Genomic DNA, 15,932 nt, shown 5'->3' with positions numbered 1-15,932 from the left:
TATTTTTGAGTGTGACACGTCAACGGTAATATATCGGATCATTTCAATAATAAGTGAAGTGTACATAATCACCGTGGCGTCATGTGCTCTCTAATATTGATCAACTCATGTCAGCAAAAATTCAAGATCTTTAAATCTATAAATAACTCGCAACATATTCGTACTCCTACAAGGATTGTTTAAAGCAAGACATAATATGCATTTGACGTAAAGTCAATAAAGAAAATGTTGTGGTGTGTTTCCAGATATCTTTGAAGGTTCTCTCCCTTGGCTCAAGATTCACTATATTATTTCAAATCTAGAGTTTCCTCAACTTCTATTTGCTAAAATTTATATTTGAATGCAACCATAAAATTCAAACATATTCCACTGTTTTATTTATTAAGTTATGATGCATGTAAGATATTGTAATTCTTTTTTGTTCCTTTCATTTTCTATTCAATGTCAAGATATTGAAACCCTTCTTTTTTTCTTTTTTTTTTTTTTTTATAGAGAGAAAAGACTAGCTATATAAGGCTAAAATCATCAGTTCATAATCGGTTGTCTGCGATATCACCTCGGTGGAAGCGGACGTAAAATACAACTAACACTAGCTAAGTTCATAATCGGAGAGTGACAGTTGGGATGGCCTAGTGGTCTAGAGTGTCACGCTTCGACCTCTAGTTGGCCGGTCACCTCTGGCTTGCGGCTGTGGTTTCGATAGGGGCGACTTCTCAACCTCGTGGGTTTACTCCGGATTCCTCCCACAGGCAAAGACCCCTGCGCGCGTGCGCTAAGATCATTAAAATGAACTTGTCTGCGATATCACCTTCGGTGGAAGCGGACGTTAAACGCAAAGAACAACAACCGTTCATAATCGGAGAGTGACAGTAATGCTCACAATAGGGGTATCACACAGGTATTTGTTACCTACTATAAGGTCTGAGACTAGTTGGAAATCTCCATGACCAGCAACATTGAGTTCAATTTGTGAGGTGATGAAATTTCATCATAACTCAATTCAGACTACTCTACTGTCACTGTCTTTTGATCCTGATTTTCTTACAATTTATTAGCCACATGGACAACTCAATTGCAAAGAGGGAGTGTACACCCACACCCCTTCCGCTATATCTGTTACTAAATTTTAAATTTAAATCTGCTTGGGGTTATGCATACAGATTATCACACATGTAATTAGTTTTTAAAGGCGACAACTTATTTGTCCCTCTCATTTACGGACCTTTCGTTGGCTGGTGTTGCACATAAAGTCGACATATTTACAAGTAAAAATATTTTCAAAATCTGCAAGATTATAAATATGACCACAGTCAAGCATAAGTATTAAAATATGGCTTTTAATTTGAAATTAAAATATACTATTATAAAATTTTGAATTTTGTTTTCAAAGTAATATTCTTATTTGTTTATAAAAAACAAATGACGTCCACACATTGCAAATTATAAAAACCGTCTAAAAAACGTACTGACAAAACCATACTATTCGTAAATTACAAAGTTTGAACGATTTTCATTCTTAAACTAATTCCAAGTGATAATTAAAAGGCACCGACAAACCCATATTCCCGAAGCAATGGCCCGAGAAATCCCTCTCTGGCTATTGTTGGATTGACTTCTGATACTTGAGTTTTTGAAGGAGTGTGTCTATTCTTCCCGTTCCATCAAATCTCTCCTAAGTACAGCAACATGACAGCCCTTCGTTTAATCTGTGTTTAACGTTAAACCCCATTTCATTTCGTTTAATCTGGGTCTTCCCTAAAACTTTTGACAGTGATTTAAGGTATTAAAAACGGCGAAAGTATTGTTCGCCTCCAAACAGTATTGTTTACATTGTAGGCGTTTTGATAGCCTCGTTTGTCACGCAATTAGTTTTTCTGTAATATTCTGCTATGCACAGGTTAATTGGGCGTAATAAATTTCGTGGGTCATGACGTAACGTTATGTAAACATATTTGGATATTGTTACGCAGTTAGGTATTGGTTGTTAATCGGAGATTTTATTTATCACCCAATCCCTTCTTACATGCAAAAATAAATAAATATAATTCTTTGCTATAGATTTCACTTTTACTGAACCTGATTACATTACGGCGTAGTGATACATCATTTTTTGACAGCAATTCAACCATTGCAAAGTCCTTTATATTGACCCAGTGTTTCCATCAAGGCCAATTAAATAAAAAATAGTTCATTTTTAATTAAGAAAGAACTTACATTTAATAAAAAATGAACTGTTCTTTGAAAATAGAAAAAGTAGTTCCTTTTTGATTGACATATCAAATTCATGTAAAGCGATATCTTCGAAGGAGAAATCGCTGTAGATTATGAAATTTATCACACAAGCGATATCTACTGTAGAATGTATTATTGGGTGATAAACAGGTTTATCCAGTCACAAGATGATTACTGTACTAGAAGCTGATCTTCGACTCTTCAACTGCACCTGACAAATGTACATCGGTAATATTCTGTGAGAACATGCAACAAAGCTGCACATAGTTACTTTGAACTAGAATAAAGGATTCTGAGAACCTTCCATATACCATTAACCACTTTTATTCACTGAAATATATCTGGGATGTCCCATTCAAACTGTATATTTTAGGGTAAGAGCTACAACAGGCGATTCTCATTTCAGTTAATGAAGGAAACGTGTTTTGTAGCTCAGATTATGTTTCCGTCTCATTTAAATGGAATCGAATTGCAATTTTGTTTTGGTTTTTTTCTGATTGTAATTTAACCTACTTCTGTCAGAACCATGTTCTGCCCGTGATAGTTACTCTCACAGCCAATACAGTCAATTTAATTAATCAATAAAATCACGTGATCTGAACATCGTCTTCAAAAGTGTAGTACATCATAATGATAAAATAAAATGTTACTGACACCTGATTTTAATCCAGACATTGACGATGACAACTGTTTTATCTTTTCATAATTTATATAACAGGTAATGATACCCTGCGATGTTTTAGTTTTTGCAGCACTTGGTGAAATAATGTTCTTCTGAACATTGCACAGATCTCTGATAACCAGTATCTAACAGCGTTCTTGTCGCTGCAATTTTGTATGTTTATTTTGTCTTTCATTTGAGTCGATCACTAAGTTTTTAAATAATACAACTGTAACGAGCTCGGAGCGATCTGGATATCTATAAGCTCTGGCCAGTTCTCTTGTACATTACACTAATCTTGACATGATATCTAAATTGATTGAAAGGAAAATTTAAATGAATGGTTCCTGTCGTTTTTTATCCAACCTAGCCAAAATATTATAATTGGAATGGGTCAGAGTTTAGAACATTCTATTGCAAAGAGCAATCATTTATATATGTTAACATTACAGCAATACTGAATGTCACTAGATAAGAGAACACGAGAAAAATAGAAATAGTCCGTACATTCACTTGTTTTTTACTCATTCACTTCTTTATAAAAAAAACAGGGTAATGCAAGGACCTTTTCTATTTTTCTCGTTTTCTTTATCTAGTGACAGTCAATTATTTTTTGAATTGTCAGATATCGTCCCACCTCGTATAACAACTTTTGGTCTTCGAAGGAATTATTAGTGAGTAGAAATTCGCCCGTGTATCTGTTATCACTCATCACTTCAGTCAGTTATATAGAAGGATAACTTGTGTTTTCCTTTTATGATCGTCACTTAATTCCTTTCGAAGAAACCTTCACTACGCATCTATCGTAGCAATGATCTCTGTGTTAAAATTATATTTGGAACGTGTTAAACCAGTTCTATCACATATGTGATAATGACTGACACCAATATTGTCCTTTAATAGCAGGCCAGTGTGTTTCAAAGGTTGGTCAAAGAAATCGATATGAAACGAATATACGCAAAATCGATCGCTAGAAAAATATGAAATTTTGAATAGTATATTATTATTATACATATGTTATGCCATTCGGACGACAAAGTTAAACTGATTTAAAATCGTTGACTATATTTAAGCTGATTTAATTATTATTAAGCTGCTTTTAGTTATGAATCTGACCGAGGGACATAGGCTTGTTTGGCTTATATAATATGCTAATCTCGGGTTCAAAATCTCTGGAGATCTAAAGCTAGCTTATCTGAACTCCAAACTGCAGGCATATATGTACGAGGTGAATAGTCTGCATGACATATAGAAGGGTGTGATAGATGACGAATTGTTCAATTATTCCGAGTTTCATCATCTCTTTACTTCAAGCCAAACTTAACCTATTAAACACTCTTAGATTTTGGGGAATGTTTGACAGGCCATGGTTTCTATTTTACTCATTCATTCTTTATTTCTTCAACTGTTCAACCATCCCTCATCTTCATTCTTTGCCGACTGGCCAAAAGGGGGGAATTCCCTTGCTTCTTGTTACTCAGCATGATGTCCAGATGTTGTTAATAAAAGTACTAGATGTTCTATTGAAGTTAGTTTGTTTTGGTTGTCAGTGGGTGATAGGTGTATATATTTACTCCTCCTATTTCTTAAAATGTGAGTAAATTTAGATAGACCTTGAACAGATTTCCACATCATAATTATTATCACCTGTCCATCAATTTCGTTTGATCCTCCAGAGGAAAAATGATATTTCGGTACTATATATTTCAAATTTTATGCCTCAGTCTCACATCAAATATTTTGAATTTTATTGTCGTTTATAGTCGATTTCATGGTGGGTATAAAATCCAAAACTGAACAGTATTAATGACGGTTTCGGCAGCCCATGTAGTAGTGTCTATATTCCGTATACCCGTTTAAAGATGCGTTATGTAAGATTTTCATATAGAGCTGACAGTTCTCCCTATAACAGTTAAAATAGATAACAAAAATAGAATACATTCAAAATTTCAGGTTAAATTACATCATTATGGGCGCAGTTGTGAATGTTTGAAGAATAACGTAGTCGCGATTGTTTTTGCTACCGTTGTCACAATAATAAACAAAGTCTCGATTATCCATTTTTAAATTAAATAATTAAATGGAGATCGTGTTTCTATCGGTTCGAAATCGCAACTAACCGATGATCTAGAGGGTTGATCATGGGTTTGCCATGTGAAAAAATGTCTTAATTAATTATTTTAAAAATAAGAAAGTTCAAAATAAAGATCTGCAATAGGCAGATTTAGCTCTTACATAATGCGGGGATCACGTGGCTAAGTGGGTAAGACGCTGGCTCGCTAGCCTGGAGGTTGGGTGTTCGATCCCTGCATTGGCGTGATTTTCCCTTGTCACTGATTTAGGTCGGGGGCCTGACAAGGACAGCTGTCTAGTCGTTCGGATCGGACAAAAAACCGGGATCCCGTGTACATATTGGCGTGCACGTAAAAGATTCCTTGGCAGTTGGAATTCTATATAAGAGTAGGCCGTAGTGCCACTGCCCGGGCAAAATTTCCCTCATAGCACACTGTATGGCGTATGCCCGTCTTCATTAGCCCAGTTTAGGAGCAGAACAGTAGGACGTTAAACCCCATTTCATTTCATTTCTTACATAATGCATCTTTAAGCGGGGTGATTATGTATATTTGGTTAGAAATCTTTATCCATTGTATACTTTTACAGGATTAGTTATTTACTTCTACGTTGGTTATATATTTTTATTCAAACCTTGTTTTTTTAAGTTGTCTATCAGATCTGTTTTTGCGATTAGCCTTATTGACAAAATCAGCAGAATGGACTAATTGGCTTGACTAATTTAGACGCAGCAGGAACTGTGTGACAAATAATATATGAAGTATTAGGTCTAATGTTTTTAGAAATATTTTTCAAATAGTTTCTAACAAAATGAAATGCACTGATATTTACATCAAAAATAATTTGTAGTGTTAGTAATCGTTAATTTGTACGTTAATTGATTCAATCTAGACTATACCAAGCTATTTTTAAAATGTAAAATTTCCCGTAACAAGAAATATTAATTTAACCCGGCTTAATTTTAAAAGTTATTTTTTGTTTTCTCAGATGACAATCTATATTCGTTGAAAACTTTACGCCCCTAGATATAGCCAATGTTGAGATTAAACTGAATTTGTACAGTGTGTCGGCACAGTGATGTCATTAATTCGTTTGTGCGTTGGGATCTTTAGTAGTGGGAGGAAATCATTGGACAGTCGACCCTACTCCTCGTCACGCCCAAGCTTGGGATCGGACCACACCACTTGACAATTCGTTTGATCTAAAGACCACACTTTAGACCACTCGACCACCCTCTACACAGAAAGCTAAAGATGAAAGTAAATTAAGATTAGTAAACAAACCGAATTCCACTTGATCGTTCGAAAGCACTTTTTAACCTTGCATTGCTTTTCCCGTAACTAATCAAAATACCATATCAGATGACCCCAATTCAATACTCCATTTTCACCGCAATCAAAATGAGTTAGCTCCTTCAAAGATTCCATACAAAAATCGATTCTGAAGAATCTTGAATATAATCCGGTTCATTTTTTTGTAATTACGAATGTCAAAGATCTGGATATACATGCGGCTAAAAAGGAATGTCAATTTAATCCGGTAAAATTTTACTATTACAATATCAAATATTCAGTACAGAGATTCAGTTATCCTGGAATATTAATTTAATCTGGCTCAATTGTTTTTTTAGTTCGTGTAATCTCTGTAAAGATCACTGATTTGCAACGATTTATTTATATGATAATTTGTAATCTACTATTTCGTCTGCTATTTATGAAGAAAAGAATATTCGATGTTGAAACCCGGATGATATTAAAGGTTTAATGAAGTAGATGAAAATTTTGCTTTTTGAGCTACATGTATATTATATTCCACGAACTACAAATGTTTTCGATTTAAGTATCTTTCTGTTTCGAATGTATATCTTTCTGTTTCAATTGTATATCTTTCTGTTTCAAATGTATATCTTTCTGTTTCAATTGTATATCTTTCTGTTTCAAATGCATATCTTTCTGTTTCAATTGTATATCTTTCTGTTTCAAATGTATATATTTCTGTTTCAAATGTATGTTTTTCTGTGAGAATGTTTATTTATGCACGGGTTGCTATCGTTTGTTTTGTCTGCCTTGTGTTACGCAATTTTCCTGCATTTTCTATTAAACAGATATCGTTAATGAAAAAAATAAAACACCAAAAAATTGAACTTTTTAAAGCAAAGAATTTGCCTGTTCGATTACAAACAACATATTATATTCGATTTAGATAGACCAACATGTTGTACGAAGATGGATGTATTTGAGAATGGTCCATCTTGAAAGTCATCTCTCCCGATGCCTGTATTATTCAAATATTGAAATTGTAAGAGTTTGTTGACACTTCTATTATGGGATGTTTTTCTTCTTTTCTATCGTAATTATAATCTAACTTCCATTCCGGCATGTCTATTAGTTTAATTGATTTAAACTTCCCCAATAATCCACGTCTATTCATATCGTACTTCCATCGAAGGGTACAACTTAGAATTTCCAAATCTCCCCAACTACCCTTAATACCATAGCTTTAGAATGTTAAAGAGACATTTTAGGTATGAAGTTACTGAATAGTACACTTAATCTCAAAGCCCCATAGAGTCGAAACTTTTGAATAAAAGGTCGACTTTAAAGTAGCTAAGTCCGTAACTGAATATCATCCAAAATCTTCGACATAGAAAACACGAATTTTTAAGCAATTTAAATCAGCATTGGTGTTGTGATCTTACCTGGAAAAGATGGGCTTCTGATATCCAATATTTAAAACAAAATAAACATTTTACCATTGGTACACGAATCGTGTACCATAATGCGTTTCAGCGCCATTTGTAACAAGGTGCTCAAAGAATGAGGCTAGACATATCCCACAAGTCATGTCAAACGGTGATATCATATTCTTATTTGGAGAGCATGCACAATAAATAATATCGGTGTTGACTGGAATAACCAGACGCTAGAAACTGACTTGCGGTTGAGACTTCTGGCGTATTTCGCCAAACATAACTGATGACAATTCACAGTAAAACGGACACGATTGAATGTAAAACAGTTTATATAAATTCATATTACATTATTATATGTGTTGCGACTCATTTGTGCCAATTTCTAGGTCCAAAATATTAGCGATTTAGCTCCTTTAAGACAAATAAAACTAAATCAACACGTAGATAGTCTCTTCGGTCCAGCGGGTTTTTCCGGCGTGGTTTTCTTTTGTCAGTGGTGCAGGACGGAGGTCCTGACATGGACAGCTATCTATAGTTGTTCGGATGGGACGAAAACCCGAGGTCCCGTGTATACACTGGCGTACACATAAAAGATCTCTTGTCAGTTGCAATTGAATATAAGAGTAGGCTTTAGCGCCGCTGTCCGGGAAAAAATTCCCTCATAGCACACAGTATGGCATATGCCCTTCGTGATTTTATTTCAGGTCCAGTAAATATGTGACTTGGTGAATTGTTTTACTTTAATTAGACACATAAATATGGCGATGTGAAATCAATAATAAGAAAACCACGGTAATCTTTAAAGGGTCATAATTTACCTCACGATTCATCGATTGTAATTTGTTAGAAAATATACTTTTTGGTTAGAGTATAACAGAGTTTGGTAAGAGTTTGTGTCGGGTCTTTAACTCGTATAACACCATACGTGCAAAACGTAAAACCCACAAATCAGACTATAGCTATACCGATCGATACAAGACACAAAAATCACACTGATAGATACAAGACACATCAATCACACTGATCGATACAAGACACAACAATCACACTCATCAATACTAGACACAACAACCACAATGATACTAAACTTTATTCTCATAAACTATAGTACACAGTTACAGAGAAAACATAAAAAAAATATAATATCGTATATAATCACAAGCATGCGCGAAAAATATAACAAAATTAACTAAATTATCTAGGAGACCTGACTTTCACATTTATAAGTTTTATAAATTTACATAGTTTTTAAAAAGTCACAATATTTGAATTATTAAACAACTGGTTAAACTTATAAATATTAGGATTTGAACAGCAGAAAGAGGTAGATTTGTCTTTCTTTCAGAACTAAATACATTACATACCATTACGTAATGACACGTCATGCCACCTTCCCAACTCAATGGGTAGTCGGTGGCTTCCCCATCTAAACTTACAAAGGATATAAGTTTAGACTAGAAATAGGCATCAGCTGTCTCCGCACATTCTCAGTGCCTACGGTACCCGCGATTATCAGTCCTTTTATCAGCCGTCTCCTGAGTGACGTCAGTGATTAACGGTAAATGTTAGCTTGGTCAGACATTTAATGATTTATTTATTAAATGGACGACTGTTTAATTCCAAGCTATATCCAAGTCCCCCGAAGGTCTACGGAGTTGATTTTGGGCTTGTTATGTAAATAATAATTAATAAATTCTATAACATTTGAAGCCTATAGAAAGACTTGCAATAGGCATAATATTTAGCTCTTAACTAATGTGTCTTTAGTAAGTCTAAACCAATTTTATCATTCGACATTTTGCGTAGGTAATAATTGGATACCTTCCTAGTTCTGCATATATATAATAAACCAGTGATTGTTATCCATATAACTGTTGTGAGGGTCCGTCGTTACACGTTTCTTTCACGGCGTTTATGACGATACCGTTCGTACGCCAGACACTGTGTATAGTTAGCGGGTCACTTCAGGGGTCAAAGGTCAGTATGATAATACTGAATTGCAGCCTTAAAATAACTTGAACAAAACAACAGAGTTCTGTGTTGATTGAACGAATTAACGGTTTAATAATAAATCAGATTAATGTTAATGATATAAGTTAAAAAAGACAAAAGTTACATTCACACTTCACATATTCTGTTTTGACAGTTCTCAGTTCATGATATCACTTCACAGCTGACTCGGCAATTGAGTCGAATTTCACATAGAGTTCACAAGAATAAACAACGTTCACTGTTCACAATAGGTAGATAAAAAGTTCACTAACACATTACACTAAATTACATACAGTGTCTCGGTAAAAAACCGATATCACGACCGCCGTTTGAGAAGACGGCCTCACACGTATTGACATTCACATTCACGCCATTTTCACTGTGTTTCTAAGCACGCTTTTTCTATACCATAATAATTTAAAGTAGACACAATCATACCAGTTGCATAAATACTTCAATACTACTAAAGAAGACTCTTTTATCCAGAAAAACTATGGTGGACCGTTTTGAACATTACACACCGGCCCCTATCGAAATGTAAATGAGATAATAACGCAATATGTTCAAAAATCCAAACTAAATATACAATATTCTTAACTTCAGAATTCAATAGACTGTTACACAAATAATCAGTGTCTTATAATACTAGAATAGCTTTCATACCTCATCATATCCATACAGAATACAAACATTCACACCTTATTACAATGATGCAATAGAAAAATTAAGATAAATTCACATTTGACAATTGAAACCTTATTTCACAGATTCACATTTAAGCATACATGTACTTATAGTATTTAACTATTTTAGTTCTATAGTTACATAGTTCACAAAATTTACTTATGGTAACACAAACAATAAATCTAATATCATTTCAATACACATAAGCAATGTAAATATCAAAACTAAATAAATTCTGAAAAATTTAACTGTCATTTTCTAAGATTAAACATAATTTAGCTATAGGACGAGTCAAAATACTTGTTTTTGTCCTTAATTTTACACTACGTACAAGACCATGCTTGTCTGGATACACTTCTTCAACGATACCCATGGGCCACGACCCACGGGGCGCACTTGAATCGACTATAAGAGCAATGTCACCAACTTTTATATTTCTAGAAGGATTGAGCCACTTTTCACGACGTTGTAATGAATGCAAATATTCATCAGTCCAACGTTTCCAAAAGAGATCAGTCAAATACTGGATTTGACGCCACCGTCTCTTTGAATATACATCACGTTCATTGAATAATCCAGGGGGAAATAACACATTTTGGTGACACATAAGAAGTGAATTAGGAGTTATCACTTCCAAGTCATTGGAATCACTTGATACACAAGTCAGAGGTCTACTGTTTATTACAGCCTCTACTTCACAAAGGAAAGTGATTAGTTCTTCATCACTTTGTGCTGTTCGCAAAAATTGTTCACACAGAATCCCATATAGGATTTTTCTTATAGTCCTTATCTGCCTCTCCCACAATCCGCCAAAATGGGATGCTGTAGGGGGGTTGAAATGCCACTTAAATCCACCTTGAGTTGAAAAGTTCTCAATCTGTGTTTGATTCAGATCATATAATGATTGTTTCAGTTCTTTCTGAGCACCAATTAAGTTTGTTCCATTATCTGAATATATATCACTGGGCGTACCTCTACGGGCAATAAAACGTCTTAGGGCATTCACACACGAACTAGTGTCTAAGGAATTAGAAACTTCTATATGCGTGGCACAAGATATCATACATGTAAATACAACACCGTATCGCTTACGGATAGAACGTCCTGTTTTGATTTCAAAAGGACCAAAATAATCAATTCCTACTATACTAAAAGCAGGTAAATCAGGTTTAAGTCGAAAATATGGAATGTCACTCATTTTCTGTTCACTAACTCTAGACTGATATTTTCTACAAATCACACATTTACTTAAAATAGACTTAACTAATACACCACATTTAACTATCCAATATTTTTTTCTAATATTACTAATAGTATGATTTCTACCCATATGGGCTACATTAACATGACAATATTTAGCAATGAGATTTGAAACATGACAACTTTTAGGCAGTATAATTTGATGCTTAAAATTAAAAGGCACGTTTGCATTGCGCAATCTTCCACCAACACGCAAGATTCCATCTTTAAGAAATGGATCCAAACTTGAAATTTCACTTTTGTTTTTGACGTTTTTCACATTATTGGGATTTTCACCGTATTCACTAAGACACTTTATTTCATCAGAATATACTTGATTTTGAACAAACTTAATGATTTCCACTTCAGCACTATTAATTTCCTCAACAGATAATGACTTAGTACACAAACTATCAGGAATTAAACATTTTTGAGCTTTATACTTTAAAATTTGCTTTAATCTTAACCACCATGATATCGCACGCTTTAATCGATAAAAATCAGAGTACTTATCTATCAATGTATTTACTGCATTCACAGAATCATTGGTTCTCACAAAATTAGTAGGTACTTGTATATCTTCATCATTATTCAATGGAACTATGTTCTCCGGCCAATCATTAATTGATAATTTCAGAAATTCTGGTCCACATAACCACATGGAGTTATTTGCGATATTCTCCACACACGATCCACGAGATGCTAGGTCAGCTGGATTTAGCTTTCCAGGCACAAAACGCCACTGATTCACGTTAGAACCGTCATGAATTACTGCAAGTCTGTTTGCGACAAAAACTTGGTGACGTGCTTTTACATCATGTATGTACTTTAAAACTGTTTGGCTGTCGGACCAAAAATACACTTGATTAATAGGAATCGACAATTCACGTGATAACATGTTATGAATTCTCACAATCGATGTAGCTGCTGCGAGCTCTAATTTAACTATGGTGTGGGGCTTTATGGGTGCTACACAAGAACGCCCAAGTAAAAATGAAATGTGTATCTCATTTTTATCACTTTGAAATCTTAAATAAGTAACTGAACCATAACCCTCTTGCGATGCATCACTAAAATGATGTATTTGAGTGTTCACAATCTTTCCAAAGTTCTGGGGTTTCACACATCTCTGAATTGACAAATTATGTAAATTCGCAAGATCAGTAAGCCAGTTATTCCATTCTCTTTGTCGATCAACTGGGATCATTTCATCCCACGATAACTTATCTCGACATAAATGCTGGAGGAATATTTTACATTTTAGCACAAACGGAGATGCTAATCCGAAGGGATCATAAATGGAACTGAACACGGATAGTATATTACGTCGCGTTGCGGTTCTGTTAACTTCACCAATGTTAAACTCAATTAAATCTAATTCAATGTTCCACTGGACACCTAAGGCTCGTTGCACGGGTAAAGAATCTGAAGAAATGTCAAGATCCATCACTTGTTCAGCTAAATCATTTTCGGGAATAGTAGACAATACATTTCTGCTATTGCTCACCCACTTGGTAAGGCGAAATCCACCTTTGGATAAGAGATCAGATATTTCACGAATCAGTTTTACACATTCCGTTTCTGTAGTCATAGACTTTAAAAAATCGTCTACGTAAAAATCATAATTTACAGCATTGATTATTTCATGGGAATAATCGTTGGTATTATCCAAAGCCGTTTGCTTCAGAGCAAAGTTTGCACAGCTAGGTGAGCTAACTGCACCAAAAATATGCACTTGCATTCTATATTCAGTAAGATGTCCATTAATGTCACCGTTGGGCCACCATAAATAGCGAAGCATGTCACAGTCTCTCTTCACAACTCTGACCTGATAGAACATTTGTTCTACATCAGCCATAACCGCGATATAATCTTGTCTCCATCGCAATAATACACCTAGCAATAAGTTAGTCAAATCTGGCCCTTGTAAAAGTTGCTCATTTAGTGAGGTCTGTTGAAAGATAAGCGGGCAATTAAAGACTACACGCAGTTTATCTGGCTTTTTAAGGTGTATCACGTGATGATACGGTACATACCACACACGGCCATCACTCCTATCAATTTCACTTGGTGGGACAATTTCAGAGTATTTCTTGGATTCTAAATTGTTCATGAATTTGCAATACTGTTCATTTAAAGAATGGTCTTTCACGAGTTTATTTTTAAGTCTGTAGGCAAATGCTTCAGCCTGAAGTTTGTTATTAGGCATAATAACTGATCTGTCACGAAACGGTAATTCAGTCTGATAATGACTGTCTTTTAATTCAATAGAGTTAGTTAAAATGCTCAAAAACTGTTTGTCTTCAATAGACAATGAGTGCTTGTCTTCACAAAGCTTTTCACTAAATTCTAAATTAAAATATTTCTTTACTTGTTGCTCGAGACTATCATCAATCCGGCATAAATTAATACTAATTGAAGCAGAAGAATTTTGTAGTTTACCCGGTAAACCATATAACAACCATCCTAATGGTGATTTAATCCCATAAGGCTCACCAATGTTACCAGTGCACACTTCTAATGGCGTTGTAGCAGCAGGCATGTTCACACCTATCATTAGACTAACTTTTGGAATAAAATTAGGAAATTCACAAATATTTGATACATTAATGTGACTTAAATGTTTCCAAGCATATAAATCATCTTTTCTGGGTACATCACACATGTCAACAGGCATATCATTCTTCACATAAGTAGGAGGTAAATCTAAAAACTGATCACCATCGAGACTGCTTATTTGTAAATTATCAAGAATTTCAGTTTTAAGAGTTTCTATAGAATTTAATGTTTTGAGAGTAACACACGTGGATCGTCCACTGACTTTTAAACGATGAGCAAGATCAGAATTTATGAAACTAGCAGCTGAGCCATTGTCAACAAATGCATATGTTGCTACATAGTCATCACTGTTTTTATGCTTAATAAGTATAGGCAAAATGGCCATCAAGGGGTTGGTATTGCCTAGTACACAGCCAGAAGATACCTTACTTTCATGTTCTGATTTCGGTACAAATGATTTAGAGTTATAGGATTTTGATTCACCAGATATCAACGTACTTACTTGTTTGTCACGAGAAATATCATCTCTAGTAGGGTCATGCATTATAGTTGTATGCTTTCTGATGCATTTATCACACTTAGCCCACTGGGGATTTGGGCAGTCACTTTTCATATGTTTAGGGTTCAAACATGCAAAACAAAGTCCCCTTTTTTTAACTTCTAACGATTTGTCATTGTTATTCAAATTACTAAATTTACGACATGAGAACAGAGAATGCATACCCGAGCAATATAAACAGGGAGGTTGCGCTGCTAAATTAACTTTATTGACTTGAGTCGAAAATATTTTACGCGACTGATGCGTAATCTTGTTACTAGCAACATGAGGGAAAGTTGATGTGGGTGTACGTAATTGATAACCCAAACCGCTCACTCTGGGGTCGTTTTCATTTCTTGAAATCTTACTGACAAAGTTCTCTAAATCTTCCAACACTGGAGCTCTGTTACCATTTTCCCTTAAATCTCCTACACGACCAATCCACTGCTGTTGCAATGAAACTGGTAACTTAGATGCTAAAAGTTTTAAGAATTCACTGCTGTCCATGGACGACATGTCTGAATTAGAATGTTTTATGTTACAACAGTTATTTAAGAAAAGGGAATACTTTCGAAGTCCACTTTTGTCACCTATAAGTATTTTTGGCCACGTTTCTGCCTTACTTCGAAAGGCAGCTGCCAAAATAAAAGGGTTTCCATAATCACGGTTCAATAAGTTTTTGGCTTTAATATATGCTGCTGATGCAGGCACTATCATTGGACATTGCTTTATCAACTCGTAGGCATCGCCCTGTGTATATCTTATTAACAGTTCAAGTCTACGACTTGGGTCTACAGTATTGTTCTCTACCACATATTTAAAGTTTTTCATGAATATTGGAAAGTCCAATATATTTGAACCATTAAATGGTTTCAGTTCTTGGGCTGGTAACGCTTGTTCCCTTTGACTGTCTATTAATTTGGATAAAATAGTAGAAATTTCTGGCTCAGATTTCGTCATACTATGATTGATGGTTTCTGTATCTCGATTCACATCCACATGTTCTTTTTCACTAATGTTTATAGGACTGTTTACACGATTGTTAATGTTCACTATAGGGGGTTGTACAATCATGGGTTCATGAATGTTCAAAGAATTGTTACTGTACACAGCAGGTGTCACAGGATCACGCATGCTTACAGCATTCACAGCAGGTGTCACAGGATCACATATGTTCACTGCATTGTTCACAGGGCCAGTGTTATTCAAAGGTTGCACAGGCCTTTTAAAGGAAATTTCAGAATCTACCTGAACATACATTC

The 15,932-nt window shown here is 34.8% G+C and overlaps 1 protein-coding gene across 1 annotated transcript; it reads right to left on the bottom strand.

Moving 5' to 3' along the window:
- Window positions 1-8,730: 8,730 nt before the first annotated feature.
- LOC130013202 (uncharacterized) lies at window positions 8,731-12,795 on the bottom strand. Its single transcript, XM_056101927.1, has 2 exons — window positions 9,783-12,795; window positions 8,731-9,693 (listed from the first exon to the last, which is right to left on the bottom strand). Exon 1 carries the CDS (start codon window positions 12,778-12,780, stop codon window positions 10,579-10,581), a length of 2,202 nt encoding a protein of 733 aa, XP_055957902.1. The 5' UTR covers window positions 12,781-12,795; the 3' UTR covers window positions 8,731-9,693; window positions 9,783-10,578.
- Window positions 12,796-15,932: the final 3,137 nt, after the last annotated feature.

Source organism: Patella vulgata, chromosome 6 (genome assembly GCF_932274485.2).
Source record: "Patella vulgata chromosome 6, xgPatVulg1.2, whole genome shotgun sequence".
Taxonomy (NCBI): Eukaryota; Metazoa; Mollusca; class Gastropoda; family Patellidae; genus Patella; species Patella vulgata.
Note: the sequence above shows the minus strand (reverse complement) of the source record. Positions and strands in the feature narration are given on the sequence as shown.